The 23,206-nt window shown below is 44.3% G+C and overlaps 1 protein-coding gene across 4 annotated transcripts in view; it reads right to left on the bottom strand.

Moving 5' to 3' along the window:
- MAP4K4 (mitogen-activated protein kinase kinase kinase kinase 4) overlaps positions 1-23,206 on the bottom strand; it is a 917,846-nt gene that overhangs the window by 268,026 nt on the left and 626,614 nt on the right. For all 4 annotated transcript variants that reach the window (XM_069636727.1, XM_069636728.1, XM_069636729.1 and 1 more), the window contains exon 12: positions 19,006-19,216. In XM_069636727.1, coding sequence (XP_069492828.1) covers positions 19,006-19,216 — 211 coding nt within the window. The remainder of the gene's footprint in view (positions 1-19,005; positions 19,217-23,206) is intronic.

Below are 23,206 nucleotides of genomic sequence, written 5' to 3'. Positions count from 1 at the left end.
TGTCAGTCATGCCAATTATTTTTACCATGAAAACTTGTAAGGGTAGTCAACAAAGTAGGCTTTGGCTTACTTTTCCTTGGCTGAATTCTGTAACTTGCCATGTGAGCAATGTTAGGCAAGATTGTGTGCAGTACCCTTTGAAAGACTACAGCAACCTTTACTTCCTGGCAATAGGAACCCAACCTTTGGTATAGGTCTGTGCTACACAGGTTGGTAGTGTGGCTGAGCAGCCAGGCTCATTTTAGGATTGGTCAGTGTGAGCAGTAGGTTGTAACAGCGTTTCACAGTGACAGTTATTCAAATAAACACTTACACTCAAGGTTTCTTGATTAAACAATTATTAATTTGTCAGTTATATACGCCTTCATCAGAAGGGAGCAAAACATGTAACAATTATAATATACTTCAAAACACTCTAAATCAGATGACACCCATTGGGGATGGCACACAGACACTTCCTACACCCTCTGGTGACTTAAATAGCTAGGACACTGTGGACATTGATTTATCACTGGTACATTTAAAGCAATACTGAGTTTGGTGCAAAGGTTAGATTGGGTAATAAAACAAAGGTTAACAAATAATTCATAAACAGGTAAGTACTATTTTAAACCTTTCAATGTCAAGTAAATCTTAACCCTTTCCTGGGGGAAAGGTAAAAGGCAGAGCGGTGAGAAGTGTCTCTCAGGGAACCAGGATAGCCAATGTTAGTTGAGCAAAGTCTATGGGAGCTGAAGATTTTCTTTACAGGTAAGTAAACGTCTTGCACAATGTTTTTAGAAAAGGTTGTAGAAAATAAGATTCAGTTGAAGGGTCACAAGCTGGGAGGCTTGTGAGGGGCAAAGCTGCAAGCAACTCTGCAAGGGCAACCAAGACAAGTCTCAGCGGAGAGCAAGTAAGGCTACACAACAAGAGTTAAGTCCTCTCAGGTTTACAGTACCTTTGGTTAGAAGAAATGGTTCCAGCTGGCTTCTGTTCCTGTGTGACTCTGCAGATCCTGTTCCTGGGCCCCAGTCATTGGGACAAGAGGGAGGACGTCTGGGGACTCCTGCAACACAATGGGAAGGTAGGTGGCAGCAATAGGCAAACTTCAATTCAGCAGCACCTTGCGGTTTCAAAGCCCCGCTGGGATGCTGGAAATGCAGCGGAAGGACAGGGCCTCCGTATCCTTGTCCTTTACTGCTTTTTATTGTGTGTTCTGTCGTGTTTTCCGCACAGGAGTTCATGTGGGACTCCTGGCGGTACAGCTCTCTTTTGGTTTGGTGAACGGACCCGTGGGATACCCTTATGGCACCCATGGGTGGGGGGTACAACCCTGTGCCCCTAGTGTATGTTTTTGGGCACCTGTGTGTGGCCCACAGAGCAGGGTATGGGCTGGTGGCAGCTCCATGCTGAATTTGACAGGTGCTCAGAGTATCCTCCATTTTGGGATACCCAAGCCCTGCCATTGGAATCAGTTGATTCCTGATAGGACACAAGATGGCCTCTGTGGCCCCTTGATTTCTATTGCCTGTTACCTTGTTTTCCCGAAGTCCTGGGAGGCCCTGACTCTGTCCTTTCCCCCTGACCGGCTGTTGGGTGGAAGTTCCATATATGGTGTTGTTGTGAAGTCCAGGCCAGACTGGCTGGAGCCTTCCCAGTGACTGTATGTTGTACACCCTGTGGGTGGGACCTGGGTGAAAGGAGTGTGTGATGAATACGCATTCTGTGTTGCGGATGTCTAGTATCTGGTGTTTGACACAATGACGAGACAGCCCTGCCCGAAACTGGTATGAATGTAGTGTGGAGTTTTGAATGGATGGGTACTTGTCCCAATACACACATTGTTGCGAGTGTCTGGAGAGGAGTGAATGGCCTGAATGCACTATGCACCTGATTGGATGCCTGCCTGCATGAATGCCCTTCTGACAGATTGGTTGCCTGAGTGTGACCCAGCAGAATGAATGGGAGATCAACTAGTATATCTGGGGGCCTCTCACTGCTAGAACTTGCGTTCAGAAGCTGAAGAGAAACAAGAGTTGAAACTGAAGCTTAACCTTGAAGCCCTGCTGAAAGAGAAGTGTTGATGCTGCTCTACTTCATCAATCTGAAAGCTGCTGTGTCTCCAAGGACTGACCCAGAGAGGACATGTAAAGGCGCCCTCTTCCCGAGCTACGAGGCACCATCGTGCACCAGCTGATCTTTGCCAAGGCTCCCTGGTAGACAGACCGCTGGTAGACAGACAGGCTGCTGACCGTAGACAGGGACTGCCGCGGAAACCCAAAGAGAGGCGCCCGGACTGTTGTCCGCCACCGCCAACCGCCGTCTCCATCCAGAGCCGACATGCTCCCGTTGCCCAAGAACTTCATTTGATCCAAGGACACTCACGCCTGCACCACTGCCCGCCTTATCCCGTCGGAGAAGGCCAGGCCATCGACGCGTTGAGGAGCATCTGCCGGTGGGTTTCCCACCACCCAAAGACCACAGAGACGCCGACGACTCGACGCCCTTGCTGGGCTACAGTTCTTCAAACTCTTTGCGGTCCAGAACTATCGGCAGCGAGGTGCCCCGCATGCCTTTTCCTTGCAGGACCTCTACGCTTCCCCGTCGACGAGCACTGCTAGGAACAAAGCTGCCACTTCACCGCTGTAGTTCACCGTAGTTCACTGGGTTCATCGCCGGATGTTCGACGACCCGTGGCTCCTGCCTTAAAGGGAGTGCACTCAATAAGTGCCGTTGATTTCCCAACGAGGAACTCTACAACACCAGGTACTTTGGGGTTGCTGAACTATTGGAAAGACGCTTGTGAACAATATATTGTCTGGGCTTGTGATATATCTTTATTCTACAGGTTGCCCATGTTTTGGGGGGGTTGGGGGCGGAGGATCTCCACACAGAGCTGTGTCTAGGTAGCAGGGCCAGTATTCTGCCAATTGTTCTAACCAACTGCTTTCCTCTTATATCTATTGTTGGTTTCCTTTACAAACTGATGTGTGACATTTAACCATAAAGTTGATGCACTTGAAAGATCTAATAGTAATGGTGTACCACGTAGAACTGTATATTTGCCATTATAGATAACCGAGTACAAAGTGAGTTATCGTGATATTGTACATAGCCTTGAATATTAATTATATAAAGGCTGTTTTAACTAATACAGTGTGCGGACATTCCTTTGTGGGTGCTTGGGGACTACACTGTACTTAAGAACCAGCCTGCATCACCTCCTGAGAAGCTAGGAACTTGATTGCTCGACCATGTACCAATAATAGAGAATCTTGGATGGGGTCCTCTGTTCCTCTCCTCTACCATATAGAGAGCAGAAGTACAGACACCCCCCCTCCAGTCTTTACACCTGCGTCTACAGTAAATGGCAACATTGCAGTTCTCGGATACCACTTCAGACTTTCCTCGCATCTGGGTTCCAGCGCTCTGTTGGTGGCTCAGGCTTGGTCAGTTCTGCTTCACGGAAGTCCGGAGGATCTTCCTGGCACTGGGGTCCAACTTAAAAGTGATCCACTCTGTTCGGTGCTCCTCTCCCTGGCACTTCGGTTCCAGCAGCAGCGGAAGTACAGCCAGCTCTGAGAGGATGTCCAAACGAGTTCACTTTGGGGTTGATTGGTCCCACCAATCCAAGGGGAGAAGTCGCCCTTGCAGGGCTTCTCTAGTCTAAACGAATTCGGAGCTTCAGCACAGCAGCAGGGCTTCACCGGGCAAATCAACGGTCCAGGAGTTGCAGCAGGCGTCTCATCGAAGTTCTTCTTCGGATTCCTTTGTGCAGTGGTCGACTCTGCCTTCCAAGCCAAAAAGCCTTGCCTTTTGTGCAGGTTTCTCCCATTCATTCCAGCCTAGCTGTCGATCAAACAGCAGGGTAGCTGTCCTCCAAGGAAAGCTAGCCGGCCAATCACCTTTGGGTGCATTCCTGTAACCAAGGGGATTAAGCACAGGGAGTTGCGGGCACCTCTCTCACTTCCTGCCCCTGCCATACATACTGGAGTCAAAGGCGGGCTTCACTCGTGAATCCTGCCAAAGACAAAACGAACAAAGGCACCAAACCTGGTTTTGCGTGCATCGTAAATCTCAAGAAGGACCTACCCAGCAAGAAATGGGGGAAAAAACAAGACCGGGCCATTTTGACAAAATGGGCACCCATGGGTGCCTTACTGCAGCTGCAAATACAGCCCACGGTAAAGACACACAATGTTAGTAAAAAGTAAACCACTGCCACCAGCCATTATTTGTAGAAAGGGTAACAAAAATGTTACATAAGAAACTAGACACGGGATACTAAGTAGTCCCTCCAGCACCCTATGGTCAGATAGTTTGTGCTGGATCCAGAAAGTGACAAAATGCAAGTAAAGTCAATTTCACTTCACTGATCTTGGAAACAGTAGTTTTGCCAAGAGAAGGTATTTATGCTTTTGGGAAATCTAACAGAGTTCCCTGTGCCACTTCACTGAAGGTGCTGTGTGTCACAATGTAAAGATGATGCCTATGGAGTTTGTCAGACTCCAAAGTCAAAAGAGAAAGAGTCCAAATGACAGAAGAATACACGAGAGAGTGGGAAAAAGGCCTCAATCTCTAAAGGTTAGAAATTAAAAAGTCCCAAAGTCCAGCAAAAGTGCTGGGGGTCTCCAAGGTAGAAGGGAATCAGCACATTTCTGAGAATTCTCCCTCACAAGCAATTTGCATGAATTTGGGATATGCTAAACTGGCAGGGGATTTAATTTGACAAAGCAGAACATGGTATTTGCTGAAAAAACTCCCTTGTTGAAATCCTGTACGCAGATCCACCATCCAACAAAAGGCAAAATATGTACCATTTCCATCCAGAGATGAAGACCAAATTTATTTCTTCCAGCCTCAAATGAAAATGTGCATCTTTAATCTACAGTGTCCAAGTTACAGTGGGGAGAAAAAGTAAAATTGAAAGGGATTTTGCAATAATACACACATTATGAAAATAATGTTCCCAAAGAAATCTGAGATCTTAAAAAGTAGGCAAACTAAATGCTTCAATGCCAATGTTGTTACAGAGGCATCCTTCAAAGTTGCTAATTATTTGATGTAAAACTAATTTACTGTTACAGATGGTGCAATTGTGAAGTGTGCAGTGACTGTTGTAAGAGATTTTAAAAACTGTCCTGAATTAATGTTTGCCATGTTCGGTGGTGCAAACATTATGGCAAGGAGGGTATCTGCACTAGCAGCCAATATTATTGCCTTTCTCTGTAAATCTGGCCTTTTCAGCCATGAACTTCCAGAAATCTTAACTTTGATTCCATCTGACAGCATCTGAATGCCGTTGCCGTTTCAAGGTACGCACCAGATTACTGAGCCTTGGTGGACAGCATGCAGTGTCAGCCTTCACATTGAATATACCAATTGGTTTGCTACATTCCGATTTGCTTTAGCAGTTTTAGCAGTACCAATAAAACATAACAAAAAGATGTTTTTGAAGGTATTAATTTCATGCTAAATGCATATGTTATTCCTTTTTTATATAAAGTGCAAATAAACCTTGGTACAAATTCTCATGGACATCAGCACCATAGTATCTCCTGCCTATTGGCTATGAACTGAAAGTAGCTCTTGTCAACGTAAAGGTTGGAGACCCCTGGTAAACCATGTACACGATTTACAAAGTTTTTCTGAATGATCTCTGGGGAGACCATAATTACACATACGTGTGTCCTTTCAAGGGTATCTATGATTGCAGGATGGGCAACATTTAAAAAGGTTTATTTTCCACTATGTGTGCAAAAGGCGACTAGTGTAAATGGGAGAGGCAATAAAAGAAAGTTTGTGTGAATGCAGTATATGAACACCCCCACTCCCTCTACTGTAACAGGGCAAGGCCTGGTGTGGGCCGAAAGCCAACGGGTCGTTGAAAGCTTTGGATGTTCATCTAAAGCCGCTGAATGAAACAATGAACAGCGGACGTGAACTAAATAGAAGTATAATAAAGTCTATAATAATGGCGTTAGCCAAGGAACTCCACAAACAGTGAGCAGCTTTGATGGCAGAAAAAAACAATCTGAAGGACCTCGACACGTGAAGGACCATGGGTACAGTACATGCCACACAAGAGAGTAATAATAAACAAACCTAGTCAACGTCTTTTCAAATTTCAAAAACAAACCATGCAGTACTCTGCACTACCACTAGATGTCAGCCTATGCACACCATGCGATTCCAAGAGTGGCGGCACTCCTCCAGTTAGTTTGGTAATGATCACCGACTCCTGGAAACTCTGATCAAAGTCCTTTTTTGTACATGATTCGACAAGAATACACGGAAAAAAAACTATGCGGTTCACCCTGGCATGCTTCGTCAGATTGTGCGAATCAGTGTATGTGCAGATCTCTTTACATACATTTGAGAGGCCATTTTCCCTTTCTAATGTCTAGTGCGTATCATGTAGGCTTAACATGAATAACGCTGCATGCCATGTTGGGCTATATTACTCACCATAATCGTATTTCTGATGCTTGTATCTGGTTAAATTCACATTCTATGCATAAGCCGACAGCTAGTGGTAGCCGCAGAGTATCACAATTTTTCTTTTCGAAACTCGAAAAGGGACGTCAACAGGGCGTGCCAGTAATACTATCCCTAGTGTGAAGTCCACTGTACCCATGGTCCTTCACACGTCAGGTCCCTCAGTTTGCTTTGTTTCTGACATGAGGTAGCATGAAGTGTAGGGTAAATACAGATGTAATAAAGCTGATAAGAGTAGATAAGCCAGAAAACATCTATGCACCTTCGACTCCACAGGGGAGGACGGGTGGGCGCATGTGAATCTAAGCAGATACGAGCATCAGAAATATGATTAGATTGAGTAATGTGTCCCTTCTGAGGCTTGTGGATCTGCTTAGATCACTGGCTATGCATAGATTAACAAGCAGTGTCTACAGAAAGTGGTGGGTTGTGAGAAGGTAAAGCGGTAAATGGATGTTTTAGCACCGCTTGTCCCACCTGTGAATCTGCTTTAGAATGTGTGTCAATGCAGTAATGCTAAGTAAAGGTATGAATAGAGCTCCATATAGCTGCTTTGCAAATGGAGTCCAGCGGGACGTTTGCAATGAAGGCCAAAGTAGGTCCTATACCCCTGGTAGAGTGAGCTCTTGGTATTAAAGGCGGAGTTTTGTTTGATAGAGTAGCAGAGCTGTATGCATTTCACTATCCATCTGGAGATGGCGTTCTTTGAAACGTGATCACTTTCCCTGCTGGGTGCTATGGAGACAAATATTTGGTTGGTTTTTCGTAATGGTTTTGTCTTGTTTACATAATAAAGAACCACCCTCCTTACATCTAGTGTATGAAGGTTTTTCTCAGCTGAGCTTCAAGGGTTTTGAAAGAAAACGGGTAGTTCAATGGACTGTTTGACATGGAACTTTGATATGAACTTAAGTGAAAACCTACGGTGTGTTCTTAGTACCAACTTGTCTTTGTGGATAACAAAGAGAAAGGCTTGCACTGACACAGCTTGTAGTTCGTCGACTCTTCTTATGGAGGCGATGGCCACCAGAAAAGCTATTTTATATGTTAGGTGGTTAAGGCTGGATTTGTGCATAGGGTCAAAGGGGGGGTGAGGGGCTATGAGCTTTGCAAGTATCACATTTAGATCCCCACCCTGGAGCGGGTTTGAAAGGGGGGTGATAAAGCCTTTTTACTCATTCAATGAATGCCTTAATGACAAGCACTTTCCACCAGCACACCTTGCTTTGAGAAGTGGTGTACATGGAAAGAGCCGCCAGGTGTACCTGATTTATTGCATTTGATAGCGCCCTAGACCCGGCGGCATCACGGTGCTAGTAGAATTACAGAAAAAAGGTACAGTATAATTTGTTGAACTTTGAGGTTATAGTACGAAACATTGGGTGTATGGTATGAGGTACAAAAATAAATACCATATGAAAGGTGTGGTATCGGGTGGTGACATTTATACATACAATCAGATTACAGTACTTTTATTGAAGCATGTATATATATATATATATCTGAGTCAGTTTATGCATATTTGTTGAACAGGGCAGTTTTCAATTTCTTACGAAAGGTGGAATAGGCGGGTTAGTCTTGGAGGCCTTTGACTGAGCTGAATACTAGACCGGAGTCTAGTAAGTGTAGAATGTAATGAAGAATGTGTGAATGAGTACATTTGATCGGGTTTACATTTTTTTTCACTGGCATCAAATTACACATTTCTTCCATTTTTTAAAATAACAGTGTTTGGTTTGCGTGCCTCCTTGAGGATTTCCATACACCTTTGAGGTAGTTTTAAATGGCCAAACTCCGACTTTAGGAGTCAAGTTAATGGATTGAGGATGTGGGTGTAACGTTGTCCCCCATGCTGGGTGAGCATGTTGAAGGAGCACAGCAGTTTGTTTGGATTGCACATCACCAGTTAGTACAGATGCGGAAACCAAGGTTATCTCGCCCAAATGGGAGCAACCAGGATTAGCGCCATAGGTTCCTGGTGCAGTTTATTCACTATTCGGCTCAGTAGCGGCATTGGAGGGAAAAGCATAGGCAAATTTCCCTGACCAGCTCATCTATAGGGTGCTTCCCTTGGACCCTGGTTGAGGAAACCTGGATGCAAAGTCTGGGCATTGTGTGTATAGGCTGAATGAGTCTGCCAGGGAATTGAGTTCCTTTGAAACAAGTTGCGATACTAGGAACATGTTCGGCTTGAGTGCCCACTTGCAAATTTTCTGTGCTAACCTAGACAGACGGAGAGTGTGCCTCTCTGCTTGTTTTTGGAAAACAGGGCAGTTGTGCCCAAGGGCGTCATTTTACCAAAATGCCTGGGGTAGCGGAAGTGACATCATACGACCGTTGACCTCTGATGACATCACAGGAAGCAACGTCATTTTAAACCCCCCCTTGAAGTGACATGGGAAGCGGTGGAACACAACCTCTAAACCCTTGACAAAACAGGCAGTGACATCACATATTGTTCCCAAGTACACAACGAAAAATATGGTTGTGATATCACTATAATGTTATATACATTTCATACAAGAATGGATTACCATGTGTCACATTAATATCAGTGTGTATAGGCCATATTAAATTACTGTGAATGCAAGCTGACGTCCAAAGTCAAATGATATAGTATGGTATTATACAGCACTTGCGCTCAAGCGCTTTATGTAGAACAAATCTACAATATCACTCAACCTGTGCTGGTACTCATTTATCGACCTCCGAAGGGTGAAAGGCTGAGTTGAGGTGTTTAAGGGCTAAAATCAGCGACTTCCCTCAAGAAGTTTGCCTGGAAATAAACCTTTATGAGTTCATCCATTTTTGGATAGAATTCCAGAAAGAAAAATGATTTGTTATTCTTATTCTTTCTTATTTAGGGTCACTGTTCTAAGTATTACACTTGTGGAACCATCTGTTTTTTAAAAAAGCCTGAACAAGAAAGTAAGAAAGTCAGCCACTTTAAAACTAAAGAGCCACATGACACTGGCCACAGCCCAGGAGTTTGCATTTAAAAATAAAAGGTTATAAAAAAGATTTTTTTCTTCTAGGGGTAGCAAGGGAGACCACAGGGGTAGCAAGGGAGGCGACACCACAAATGACGTTCCTGCCTGTGCCGTCTGTGAGGATTTGTAATATTTGACATGACAGATGCACTTGACGAGTGTAGGGCATTGAGCACTACTAGTAGCTGTAAGAGGTTTATGTGATTTTGGGCTGTGATATGGGTCCACAGGCCATGTGCTGTGTGGTGGAAGTAGTGGGCTCCCCACCCAGTGAGAGATTTTCCTTCGTTCACCAGCATAGCGCTTGAACTAGGGTTAGCAAAACAACCACTAGATCGTCCCACTGACCCCTTACCTGAGACCACTGTTTCGCTAACCACTCTTGCATTGGGCGCAAGCGTAGCTGCACGTGCAGAACCAGGTAAATGCCAGAAGCCATCATCCTGAGCAAACGCATTGCGACCGGCTAGATTACTGAGATATTTGCAGCAGTATGTTTTGCAATCTTTCGCTTGACCGAAAGACTAGACCCTCTTCTGGTGTTAGGACAGCTCCTAAGAACTGTTTAGTCTCGCTTGGAACAAGGCTTGATTTTTTCTATTTGATTGAGAATCCCAATTGGACCAGAAGACTGATTAGTCTTTGGGTATTTTGCTTGCAAATTAGGGGGGAGGGGGAGTTCGCCTGTAGTCAGTCGTCCAAATAAGGGTACATAGGGATTGATTCTATGCATAGGTGCGCTGCCACTACCGCTAGTACCTTGCTGAATACCTTTGGCGCAGGGGCTATGCCAAAGAGTAGTACCTTGAATTGGTAGTGTTGGTTCGCCATCTTGAAGCGCAGGAACTTTGTGCTTTGAGAACATTGAAATATGAAAGTATGCATCTTTCATGTCCAAGGTTGCCATGTAGTCCCCCGTTTTAGCAGTGGGATTACTTCCTGTAGCGTTGTCATGTGGAATTTCCGTAGCTTGACATAGGCGTTTGCAGGGCGCAAGTCTAGGACAGGGCACATTGTTAGGGCTTTCTTTGGCACAAGGAAGTACATTGAATAAATACCCCTGTTTAACTGGGGTGCTGGGACAATTTCAATGGTGTCCTTTAGTAGCTTCTTCTAACATGAGTTTTTCTTCCTGTGTGGTTTGCCTTTGTCTTGGCGGGTGGTTGGCTGGTGTATCAGGTCTATGCAACAGCCACAGTGGAAAATAACTACTTGTCCGTCGTCATCCCCTCCACTCCCATGCGTGGGTGAAGTGTGAAATACAGCCTCATACAGTAGAGGCATGGGAGGGAACCTGTAACGGTTGGTCATTGCTTAAGGGGGCTGGACCTTCTTTGGCCTCTGAAAATTCTGTTAGGAGGACTGGGCCCAGTTAAGAGCCCCAGGACGAACTCTGTCCACCCTGGTTGTAATTGGAGGACCGCTGGGAGTTTTGTCCTCTAAACTGGCAAGTATTTCAAACTCCTAGCTGCCCAAACTGTTTGTTAGTGAGTTGTCCCAGGGATTTGAGGGTGTCGCATTCCTCCTTCACACATTTTTATGCGTCCTCGACCACTTTGCCAAATAATGCATTAGGCTCGATGGGCATGTTTAGAAGAGTAGCCTAGGTCTCCAAGTTGAAATCTGATTGAAATCATGCATGGCGTTTGATGAGTGTACCCTCCGCCACAATTGTCTGCTACATCTAAGTTATTCTTAAGAATGCAGCTTGCTACTTGTCTCCCCTCAGCAATAGTTTCACCTCAGGGTGAAACCAGGTAGGTAGTTGTCCTGACAGCCTTGCAAATGTCTGTCTCGGGTTGATTAAGTTATGTATGAAGTAGCACTGCCCGGTTAGACAAAGAATTTCCTAGAGAAAAAGGTTTCCATTTGAGCTAATTTGCATACCCACAATGCCTTGCTGTTGTGGCACAGTGATTGCTACTAGGTGTCATTGTGCAACTTGGCTCAAATGGATTATAAATCGGGGACTGCGGTAGCAGCCCTGTAGTTGAGGTTAAGTTGGTCTACTCATAGAAAGAGCACTTTTTTGGCGGCTTATAACTCTCACCCCCCCCCCACCCTCCTCAGGCGAATCCTCGCCAAACTGCGCAAAAATAGCATATGGCCCCCTCAGAATGATTTCATGAAGTTCGGTGTGGTTTCGTTCAGGGGAACAGAGGGTAGAGGGGGGGCAAAGTGATGGGGGTCCCAAAATGTGTGGAAATCTTCAGACGCAATGGAAAAACATTTTTGCTTGTGCCTACATCCCAAACAGATGGACGGATTTTCACCAAATTTGTGGCTGAAGTGGCAGTTTGGTCCCGAAAGCGTGCCTTTGTAAATTTGTTGCAAATCAGTCCAGTACTTCTTTAAAAAAAAAAAAACAGCCAAAAAGTAGGCATTAAAAATGTGATAACTGGTTCCGGTCGTGGACTCACTTCCTTATTCGGTCTGTGGACACTCCCATGGACCAATCAGGGGGCGGTGTGATGTCAGCAGACATAGGACGTGCCCGCTGATTGGATGGTGAAAAACATGAGCTGCGTCAGATATTTTTAAACTGTTCCCATGTTGGATTCGCGGACAGTCGCTTTTGTCCATGGACATTGCGTTAAAAACATTTAAAAAACCAACACTGCACTTGTCAAACAATTGGAACAATCTCTGGGGAGGGGAGCAGTGCTTACAATGGGATATGGCGGCAAAAAAAAAAAAAAAGGGGGGGGGGTTTTCATCTCTGAAGTCCACGAACAGTCCAGATGTTGGCGCCACTCAATGAAACTGCAGGTCAATATTATTCTAGACCTGACCCTGAAGGATTCTGCAAAGTTTGGTGCTGTTTTGCCAAGATGGAGCAAAATTAAAGGAGGGTCCCAAAATATTTGAAAGCCTTTTACATTTGGTGCCATTTGACAAATCAGCACAAAGGTTTGCATAAAGATTCTAGACCCATATTTTAATATTTTTTCAAAGTTTGGTGGGATTTTGTCAAGAGGGGGATAAATTAAAGGGGGGGGGGGTCAACATTTTTAGATGGCTTATAACTTTGTTGCCGTTTGACGAATGTGCACAAAAGATTATAGACCGAACCTTGAATGTTTGTGCAAAGTCTGAATGGATGTTGTTAAGTGGGGGCTAAGTTATAGGACTATTTTATGCAAGTACACTTTCAAAAAATAAAACATGGAGGATTTGCAGCAAACTTCTGCAAGCAGCATTGGCAAGGACCTGAAAGCATGGTTTTGCAAATGTGTCAGTTTTACATTTTTTTTAAACAATGTAGGTGTTAAGCAAGATTGAATGCAGTACCCTTAGGGTGCACTACAACAACCCTGATCCATTAACCCAACCTTGGGTATAAGTATGTACTACACAGGTTGGTAGTGTGGACGAGTAGCCAGACTTATCTCTAGAGGGGTCAATGTGAGCTGTAGGGGAGTTAGAGGTTCACAGTGACAAGTATTCAAGCAGACACTTATACACACGGTTTCTTGATAAAAACAATGAATTTATTTACCAGTCAGTTAATATAAGCCTTCTTCAGAAGGCTGCACTGCAAAACACCACACAAATGCACTTCGAAATTACACAACCTCTTAATTTAGAATCAGTAAATACCCATTTGGGATGGCATACAGTAGAGACCTACACCCTCAGGTGACTTCAACTGATAGGGTGCTGTTGACATTAATAGATTACTGTTGGCATTCAGTATTAGTTAAGAGCAAGTAAAAAGGGAAAGATGATTAGAGCAAACAAGATACCACAAATATTTCTTAAGCAGACAAATACTTTCAGATCCCCCAATACGAGTCATTCAGTTAAAACATGTTAAGCCAAAGTCAATAGGCAAGAGTTTATATGGGCTGAAGAACTTCTTTGTAGATGGATAGAAAAGTCTTTCCACAATGTTTCAGAAGTCTTTAAAGAAAACGAGGAATCAATGTAGGGCCACAAGCTGTTAGACTTGTGAGTAGTAGAAGAGGCAAGCACCTCTACAGTAAGAGGCAAGTTCTCAGACTTTGTACTGTACCTTTAAAATGAAGAAACATGCAGCAGATGACTCCTGTGCAGCTCTGCGGATCTCACGGTTCCAGGGCCTCAGTGGAGAGAACAAAAGGGTGGACGCCGGGGGACTCCTGCACTGGGACGGTCAAAACTCACAACTGGCAAACTTCACTTTCAGTGGCTGTTCAGTGTTTCAGCTCCTCGCATCTACCACAAATAGCAACACTGTGGTCCCTGGCTATCGAGATGTACTTTCATTGCTTCTGGGGTCCGCACTCTGTTGAGGGGGCTCAGGCTCGGTCAGTGCTGCTTCCTGGGAATCTGGTGAATCTTCCCAGAGCTAACTTAAATGCAACACACACAAACTTGTGTTCCTCTCCCTGGCTCTACGGATTCCAGCAGCAACTCTGTGGAAATTCAACCAGCTCCGAGGTGGATGTCCAGGTGGCTTACTTTGGAGTTTGTGTTAGCCTAGAAAAATACCCTACCATAGCATAGACGGTATATTATGTTGGCCGAAAACCAACCGCATCATATGCCCAGCACCGCAAGTATAGAATCGTCAGCATAACCATAGAGCGCCCATTTTGTACCAACAGAATTCGCCATTTGCTTTCTCTTGCTTTTCTGTTCAAAAGCTTTGCAAAAATGAATTCTATTTCGTTCTGCCCCTGCACAGAGCAAGGCCACAAGTTACATGTTGAGAGACTAGCCCAGACAGAAATACTTTGCTTTCATTACTCACGAGTCCTTGAAGGCGAGCAGAGAGGCATTTAATCACAAAGCAGGTGCCAGCCAGTCTCGCTAAAACCGCATAAATAGACAGCTAAAGGCCTGAATTAAGCTCTCTTCAGCAGCCCCCCCCTTTACTGATCCCTTTTGGATCAAGCTGACCCCTAGCACACGAATAGAAACTAAAAGATAGCATGCTTTGGAATGTGCCTCTCCTACGAACGCAGCTTGCACACAGAACAAGAGCAATATGCGCTCTGTAACAAAGAATAGTGTCTGCGCTTTCGCAGATAGCAAACTGTTGATGAATAAATGTCTTAGAAGGTGTCATACTCATCATTGTCAACCATCAAACCCCTGCTATAGAACATTTATGGGCGGTTTTGATGTGTCACTAACTGATAATATGCTGATCTTTTTGTATATATGTAACTATTGAATGCTCGCGGTCTCATCTCACGAGGTCTGGGTAACACGTTGTAAGACGTGAGATCCGGTCGGCCAACAGACTTTTTGCTTTGCAATAAACCCTAGATTTTGGATTTGAACCGTGTGTCTGGCGTATCAGTTTGTGTATGGTGATTGTGCCTTGTTTCTATGCACGAGGGTCCCCCAGGGTCCCAGTCAATTATTCCCACCAACACAAAGGGAGAAGTCATCCTTGCAGGGGTTTTTCCATCGATGCGAACTTGGCGTTTCACCACTGCAGCAGGGCTTCACCGGGAAACCAACAGTCCAGGAGTTGCAGCAGGCGTCCTCTTCAAGTTCTTCAGTTCCTTCATCCAGTGGTCGACTCGGCCTTCCAAGCCAAAAGACTCGCCTTTTATACAGTTCTCTCCCTTTCATTCCAGCCTAGCTGTCACTCACCCAGAAGGGTGGCTGTCCTTGCCGGACAGTCAGCCACCCAATCATCAGAGAGTGCATTTGGGTCTCCTATGAGACCAAGCACAGGGAGTTTCGGGCACCTACCTCACTTCCTGCCTACCCTGGAGCCAGAGGTGGGCTTCACTTGTGAATCCCACCAAAGGCAAAATGAACAAAGGGACCAAACCTGGTTTGGCGCGCAGAGTAAGTCTCAAGAAGGACCTTTCCACAAAGAAATGGGGAAAAAAGACGACCAGGGCCATTTTGACAAAAATGGCAACCTTGGGTGCTTTACTGCAGCTGTGAACGCAGCCTGCGGTAAATGCACACCACGGTAGTAAAAATAAACACACTTCCACCAGCCATTCAGTGAGGAAAGGGTAACATAAAATTGTTACCCGAGAGGCTAGACAAAGGGGGTACTAGGTAATCCCTCCAGCACCCTATTATAAGATAGTGTGTGCTGAGTCTAGAAAGTTACAAATGTAAGTAAAGTAAATTTCACTTTACTGCTCAGGGAAACAGTTCAGCCCAGGGAACATAGTCAAACCTTGGGAAATCTAAGACTTCCCTGTATCACTGCACTAAAGGTGCTGTGTGACAATGTAAACGATGATGCACATGGAGTTTGTCAGACTCCACAACCAAAAGAAACAGTGTACAAAAGACCATCACATTAAAATACGAGAGTGGGAAAAAGGGTCTCACTCTCTCCAGGTAAAATAAATCAAGTCCTCAAAATCCAGCACATTTTCTGGGGGTCTCTAAGGTAGAGGAATTGGCACATTTCTGAAAAAATAGTGATATACCTTTGGTGACTGAGGTATAGCCTGTGGCCATGGCAGTGGCCAGATTGTCCGGGTCATGGCCAAAGGCCATGATGCAGCCAATCTGGCTATGGGCCATGACCATGAGGGACCGGCAATGGGGCTTAAGTGTGCATGGCCACCAGGGACCGGCTATGTGGTAAAGATTTTCGAAATCGGGTTAGGTTTAAATGGGAAAAGAAATTCTGCTTGTGGCTCCAGCCAGAAGTACTGGATGGGATTGCAGCAAAAATTTGCGAGGAGCATCAGCAAGGACCTCAAAGCATGGTTTTGCAAATTTGTCCCAGGTTTTATTTTTTCTAAAGTGTCAAAATGCAAGTACAAAAAATAGTTCTATAACTTTGGTGCCTGGGCAATGGGCCTGAGGAAGGAGAAATGTGTACTCCGATTTTCATATTGGGGCATGTGGCATGGCCGAAGCCTAGCTTTGAATGGGAAAACACATTCTGCGTGTGGCTACAGCCTGAATTGCTGCACTGGATTACAACAAACCTGCGCGAGGAGCATCAGCAAGGAACTGAAAGCATGCTTTTTGCAAATCTGGCTTGCGTTTTATTTTTCAAAATTTTCCAAATGCAAGTACAAAAAAATAGTGATAAAACTTTGGTGCATGGACAATCGGCCTGGCCATCAGCAATGACGAATGCCTAATGCCTACTCTGATTTACTTAGTGGGGCATGTGGCATGGCCGAGGCACTAGGTTAAATTGGGAAAGAAAATTCTGCTGGCTGCTGCAGCCTGAAGTGCGGCACAGGATTACAGCAAACATCCGCGAGGAGCATCAGCAAGGACCTGAAAGCATGCTTTTGCAAATTTATCCTGCGTTTTACTTTTTGAAGGGTCAAAAATTAAGTACAAATAAATGTGATATAACTGCTACCTGGCAAGGACAAATGTCTACTCTGCTTTGCCTATTGGGGAATACGGCATGGTCGAAGCCCATGGATTGTGGAAACTGGCCATGGCTGCAAGCATTGAACGCTGGCCATTGGGCACATTATGAGGGTATAGAGGATACTGAACTAGGATGCAAGGTAGGTGCAGTGGATAACTGGGGTGGTTTGATGGGGCTGGGTCATGCTCGAACCTCATGCCCTAGGCAATTCAACCATGACTTGCATCCTGAGCATGCGCTGTTGATAACTACACACAAATCAGTATGCGTTGCAAAAAATATGTTCATTAAAGGAGACTTGCAGTACTTTCATGTATATTAAAAGAGGAATTATTAACGTATATACAGTGATGTAACATGAAAGATTTTAATTCATAAAAACCTATGAAGTTCACAGAAAAAACATTAAGGGACGTTATGGCTACAAGTAAAACCAAAAGGAACGGCAGGAATTCACCAGTTATGCTAAGCAACCATAACTCGTGGCACCATAACACCCCGGACATCAAAGATGACCTCACATATGAAATACATTTTGATGAAGTCCCTACAAGGGGTTGTGACCTATCATGAACTACTTAATATATTAAAGAATGTACTCATCTAAACCAAACATATTGGAGTGTTAATACAGAACCTAAACATACATACACATAGGCAATGGCTGCAGCATGCACCATAGTATTTTTAATCTGGTATTTTAGATAGTAAAATAATGAATGCTACCTTATTAGAGTTTTGAGTAAAGTTCAACATGAAATAAATAGCTAATCATTCAAGACTGTCTACATATTTGTGTTAGTACAAAGCATACATATGAAGACCCACAATGCATACAAATCAGAGGCACATACAAGGAAACTAAAGGAAGAAAGAAACACCACCGGAAAATGTCAATAACATTAAAGTTAATCATCATGTAAACAAATGAATTGTGTATTTGAGGCCTGCTTATTGCCCCATATATGTGCACCCTGAGCCGAGATCAAACCCCAAGGAAAGTACTTCCCCCCCCCCCCGCCCCCATTTCTGGCTATCACTGAACACAACCGCCTGGCTTAGATATGTCAGTGAACAAAAACAAGTGGCCCAGATATGTGATGTCAATGACATTTGTGATGTCATCTTTATGTCCTGGGTGTTAGTCTTAGCAGTGCATGGTGGGTGCTTAGCTTACCCTAACTGACGAATTTCTGAGGGGCGGGAGGGGGTTCGGTTTTAGTTGTAACCAGAACGTCCCTTTAACAATGTTTTTGCACTGAATACACAAGGGATACATTACTCACCGTAATTGTATTTCTGATGCTTGTATCTGCTTAGGTTCACATGCTCTGCATAGTCCGACATCTAGTAGTAGTCGCAGAGCATGAAAAGGTTTGTTTTCGAAAGTCGAAAACAGACGCCGACAGGACGTGTTAGTAATATTATCCTCTAATGTGACGTGTACTGTACCCATGATCAGATGAAATCCATCAACGGAAATGTGAACATTCTAGGCCATAGGACTGACCAGAAAGACATTTTTTATAAATGTAATGTGGCGCCCAAGGCCCTAAAAGCTGGAAAATTGCATGCAAATCTGTGTTATAGTTCAAAAGATCTAAATGGTCAAAGTAAGGGTACGTTTTTAACTTTTCCATTAATATTCCCAAAGGGAAAATGTACAATTTTTGCACGAACAAAGAAAAACAAATCTCTGGAAATTTGTTTGCTGTACTGTAAATCCGTCCAGTGGTTTGTTTAATTTGGTGTACAGCGTGGTGTCCCTGAAAATCTGCCACTACACAATTCAAGATGTCAATTTGTTTTTGGAAAGTGCCCTAAAATGATTTAAGAGATGTAGGTAGGGTAGGTTTGAGGCTAAAGAGCATCTGGGTAGGGTAAGAAAGAATATAAGCTTTGGGACTAGGGGATGGTGATTTTTTAACGTTTTGCAGAGATCTCGAATTTGTTTCGAGTGGCAAAAAAAGGGTAAATGCTTCAAAACTAGTATATATACTGTGATGTGGCGATCACTTACTGACGTAAACGAGTGTTTGATGATGGCATATATAGCATAGCTTCCAACACCTGCAGAATTTAGGAGATTTGTTGCAATTAAACAGAAAAAGGGTTTAGCTTTAAGATTGGGCAGGAAAACTACTTGGCTCAGAAAGCTAACAATTTCTCTCTGCCACATCTTCATAAATCCATTACAATTTCTCTATTATATGTAAAGTACTCTACCTCTTCCAATCGCCTCCTTTGCTCCTTCTGTTGCTCTATACGTTTCTGTCTCTCTGCGAGCAGCTGCCTCTTGTACTCCTCCTGCTCCCTGAGCTGCTGTTCCTGCAACAACTGCTGCCTCCTTAGGGCTTCAGAGCGTTCCTTGTTTTCTTGTTGAAGACGGAGAAAATCCCGGCGAAGGGTAGACTCCCCAGGCACGTTAACTATAGAACTACAAATACAAAATGTTTATAACAATCAATCCAATGCTCTACTCCAAGAAATAAAAGATGCAGCCTGAATATTTATCACAGCTACTTGGCTGTATAGAGACAATCCATTTGAAGTTATTTAATCATCATACAGATACACAAAGCAAGATTGTTCCCTACTCTCACACACACTACAAACCAACTTCCACACAATTGTGTTTATTTTGGTATTCTTTGAGGATGAAGAGATTTGGAAGCTGAAGCCCCCTGCCGCCAAACACATAAATATGAACTTAACCGGTTTACCAGTGAACACCAATCCAGTCTAGATGGCTTACAAGTCTGGAATCAAGGCTCAGAAGATCCTTGGCCTCTCAGCTCTAATGGACAGCAGTGATGTTCTGCAACAGTTCTGTCTGTGTGCAATACAGAATCCTACCCAATGTCTAGAATTCACAAACCGATCTCAACAGGGCCAACATGTGCACTCACCACAAGCCTCTGGCTAGTATGAATAGACTCATGGCGAGTAAGAAAATGTGGTCTGTGTGTATTTGCAGAATTGAAATGATGAGTTAATTAATGCCTAGCTGGTAGCGGTCAACTTGAATGTTGTTGCCCCTACTTCTAAACTACAACAGATTTCCAGCTAGAAGCGGATCAGATTATAAGTCACAGTCAGCAGTGACTCAGCCACCAACATCCCCAGTCCCCTGGAGAATCAAATTTCCCTTTCGCAAATAAGAAACAAATCTGTTGTACAGTTTTAAAGACTGCAACAGGAACATCAAAACGAACCAAAATTGTAACCTCCATGGAATGGGAAAACCTCAAGAGATACACAGTATCAATAAGACTGCTTCAAGATTGCCCAAAAGATTGACTTGCTCTCTGAAAGGCGACCTGGCGACATACAATGGGATAATTGAACCCTCACCAGAAAATCTATGGGGACGTATCTTATGCGAACCAGGGGGCAGGTGTCTTGACATGAGGGGGAGGAGCTTCTTCCTCTGTGCAACTACCTTTTGTTAGGCAAGATGTGATTTAGTAACCCCTGGGAGACTACACAACCCTTGTCCTCTTGGTATTAGGTAACCCACCTTTTGGTATAGGCCTGCACTACACGAGTTGGCAGTGTGACTGAGCAGCCAGGCTTTTCTCAAGAAGGGTAAATGTGAGCTGTAGCCACCAATACAAGTAGCCTAGTAACACCTATACTCAAGGTTTTTGTTATAAATATTTCTTTAACAGTACTTTTTAAATAAGCTTTCTTGAAAATTGACAATATATGCAGAAATGTAATACACTACAAAATACTTTTCCAGAATCAACAAAAAGCTAGTAGATACTCTTTAGAGATGCTTTATACACACTTCCTACACCCTGAAGGGACTTCACTAATTAGGACAGTAATTACATTTATAGAGATCACTAGTAGACTGTGTAGATTGAGGTTAGCAGAAAGGAAAGGTTAGAGGAATGAAAAAGGTTAAACAGGTTCTCAGAGCATGTGAGCACTTTCAATCTTCCAATGAAGTCAAGATAAAAACCTTTCCCAGCAATATTAGTTTAAAGCCAGTGCATCACCTATGAGGGACAGTAAATATCAAAGTCAAATGGAATAGAAGAGTCTGCAGGGAGCCAGGACAGCCAAAGTCAATTGGAGAAAAGTCTATGGAGCCGAGGCACTTCTTAGATGGTAAAAGTCTTGCACAATGTTAGAGAGTTTGTTGAAGAAAAATCACTGTAGGGTCACAAGCTGTTACACTTGTGTAAGCTCGAGCTGAAATCATCTCTTAGCAAAGCAGCTACTGCAAGTCTCAACTGGGAATAACAAGCTACAGACACCGAGGTAAGTACCCCAAGTCAGAACAGTACCTTTGGTTACAAGAGTGGTCCAGCTGGCTTCTGTCTGGTTGCAGCGATGCAGATCCTGTGTTCTTGGACCTCAGTCATGGGGACAAGAGGGAGGACATCCGGGGGCAATGACGTGGCAGCAATTCGAAGGTCGGCGGCAGCTACGGGCTCTTTTTGGATCAGCTGCACTTCGCAGTTTCAGCGCTCGGTAAAGAGCACCACCGCAGATCTTGCATACCGGTTCAGCTTCCTTCACTCAGAGTCCTGCACTCTAGTGAGGAGACTTGAGCTCTGGTGGTCCTGCTTCTGGAGGGTCCTGTGGAGAGTCCTGGAGCTTTTGGCCAGATCACAGATGTTGCACTAGACTACGGATTACTGATTTCTCAAACCCTGGCACTCGGTTCCTGCAGCAGCAAAGAAGTACAGCCACTCGGGGAACGTCTCCCAGTGGCATTCGTCTCAGGGTTATTTGGTCCCACTAACCCAAGCGAAGAAGTCCTCCCTTCCGGCGCTTCTCTAGTCGATTAGAAAAAGGAGGTTCAGCACAGCAGCAGGGCTTCGCGGGGCACTTCAACTGTCAAGGAGGATGCAGCAAGCTCTTCGTCGGGTTGTTCTTCCCAGTGGTTGACCATCCTCAGTCCCAAAACCCTCACCTTTTAAGCAGGTTTCTGCCATTCATGCAAAGCCTAGCTGTCACTCAAACTGCAGGGTGGCTGTCCTGAACCAGCCAGCCAATCAGGACTGGGTGGATTCAGGCATTCCTAATGACAAAGGACAGGGGAGTTTGGGAATCTACCTCACTTCCTGCCTTTCCATACACACTGGATCCAGAGGCGGGTTTCAGTACTGAAGCATGCAAAAGGCAAAAGGAACAAAGGGCTCAAACCTGGCTTTGTGCACAGAGTAAAACCCAAGAAAGACCTCACAAACAGAAAATGGCAAAATAAGAAGATTGTAGCCATTTTGACAGCATGGTCACCCATGCGTGCTTTACTGCAGCGGAGGATTCAGCGTGCGGTGGAAAAGCACAATGGTAGCAACATTAAACCACTGATACAAGCCATTTAAAGTAGTGAGGGTAACAATGTTTTACATGAGTAGGTAGGATAAGGGGCTACCAAGTAACCCCCCCCCCCCCCAACACTCCACATCAGATGGTGTGTGCTAGACCCACAAACGGAAAAGGCAAGTCAATTTCACTTCACTATTCTTGGGAACAGTTCACATAAAAGGTATTTAAACCCTTATGAGAACTGTAAAGGATTTCTCTGCGACACTGCACTGAAGGTGCCGTGTGTCACGATACAAAAAAGTAGATACCTATGTTTGTCAGACTCCAAAAACGAAAGGAAACACATAATCCAAATCAGGTCCAAACACATGAGTGAGAAAAAGGGCTCACTCACTCCAGGGTTAAACTTAAAAAGTCCTAAAGTCCAGCAAAAGAGCTGGGGGTCTCTAAGGTTGAAGGGAATTAGCACAGAAATTAGAATTCTCCTCAACACCTTTCCAATAAAAAGTCATGGGTAAGAGCCAGCTCCCCTTAACAAGGACTAAATGGAACGGATCATGATTGGGACAGGCACGCAGTCGCATTCCATTCAATGGCCACAAATGCCCTCAAATGGGAGAAGCCTCTTTAAAAACAAACAAAAATGTGTGCATGATCTAGGCTTCCTGTAAAACCAGCACATTAAATTGGATCCGCAGGTCAATGCTTTTCTAGGCATCTGAATATTTCAGAACTATCTCCTAAAATTCTCATGATTTTCTTCTATCGAAATACACAACCATCACTGGTGGGCCCATTATCAACTCCAGATATTACTAGGCCAATCCCCTCTAGACCAGTCATCCCAACAGCAACCTCTACAAACTCGAGCATGTGGTTTTAAGACGGGTGAGGGCTATACTATAACGAAGAGCCATGTCTCTGGCTACCAATCAAAGAAAGCATTTTCTTCAAGCGAGCACTTAAGCGAAGTAGGCAAATGGCAGAAATCTAAGCAGTACCCTTTATTGGCATCCACATAATGCAATCCCCAACTTTTCTACCCGCTTTACCAGGCTCTCTCCCCCAAGGTTCTGGAGCCTTTGTCACATTCTGTGTGACATAACTAATCCTACAACACACTTCTTGCATTTTAATG

This window comes from Ambystoma mexicanum, chromosome 7p (genome assembly GCF_040938575.1).
Source record: "Ambystoma mexicanum isolate Mex_15411 chromosome 7p, UKY_AmexF1_1, whole genome shotgun sequence".
Lineage (NCBI taxonomy): Eukaryota > Metazoa > Chordata > Amphibia > Caudata > Ambystomatidae > Ambystoma > Ambystoma mexicanum.
Note: the sequence above shows the minus strand (reverse complement) of the source record. Positions and strands in the feature narration are given on the sequence as shown.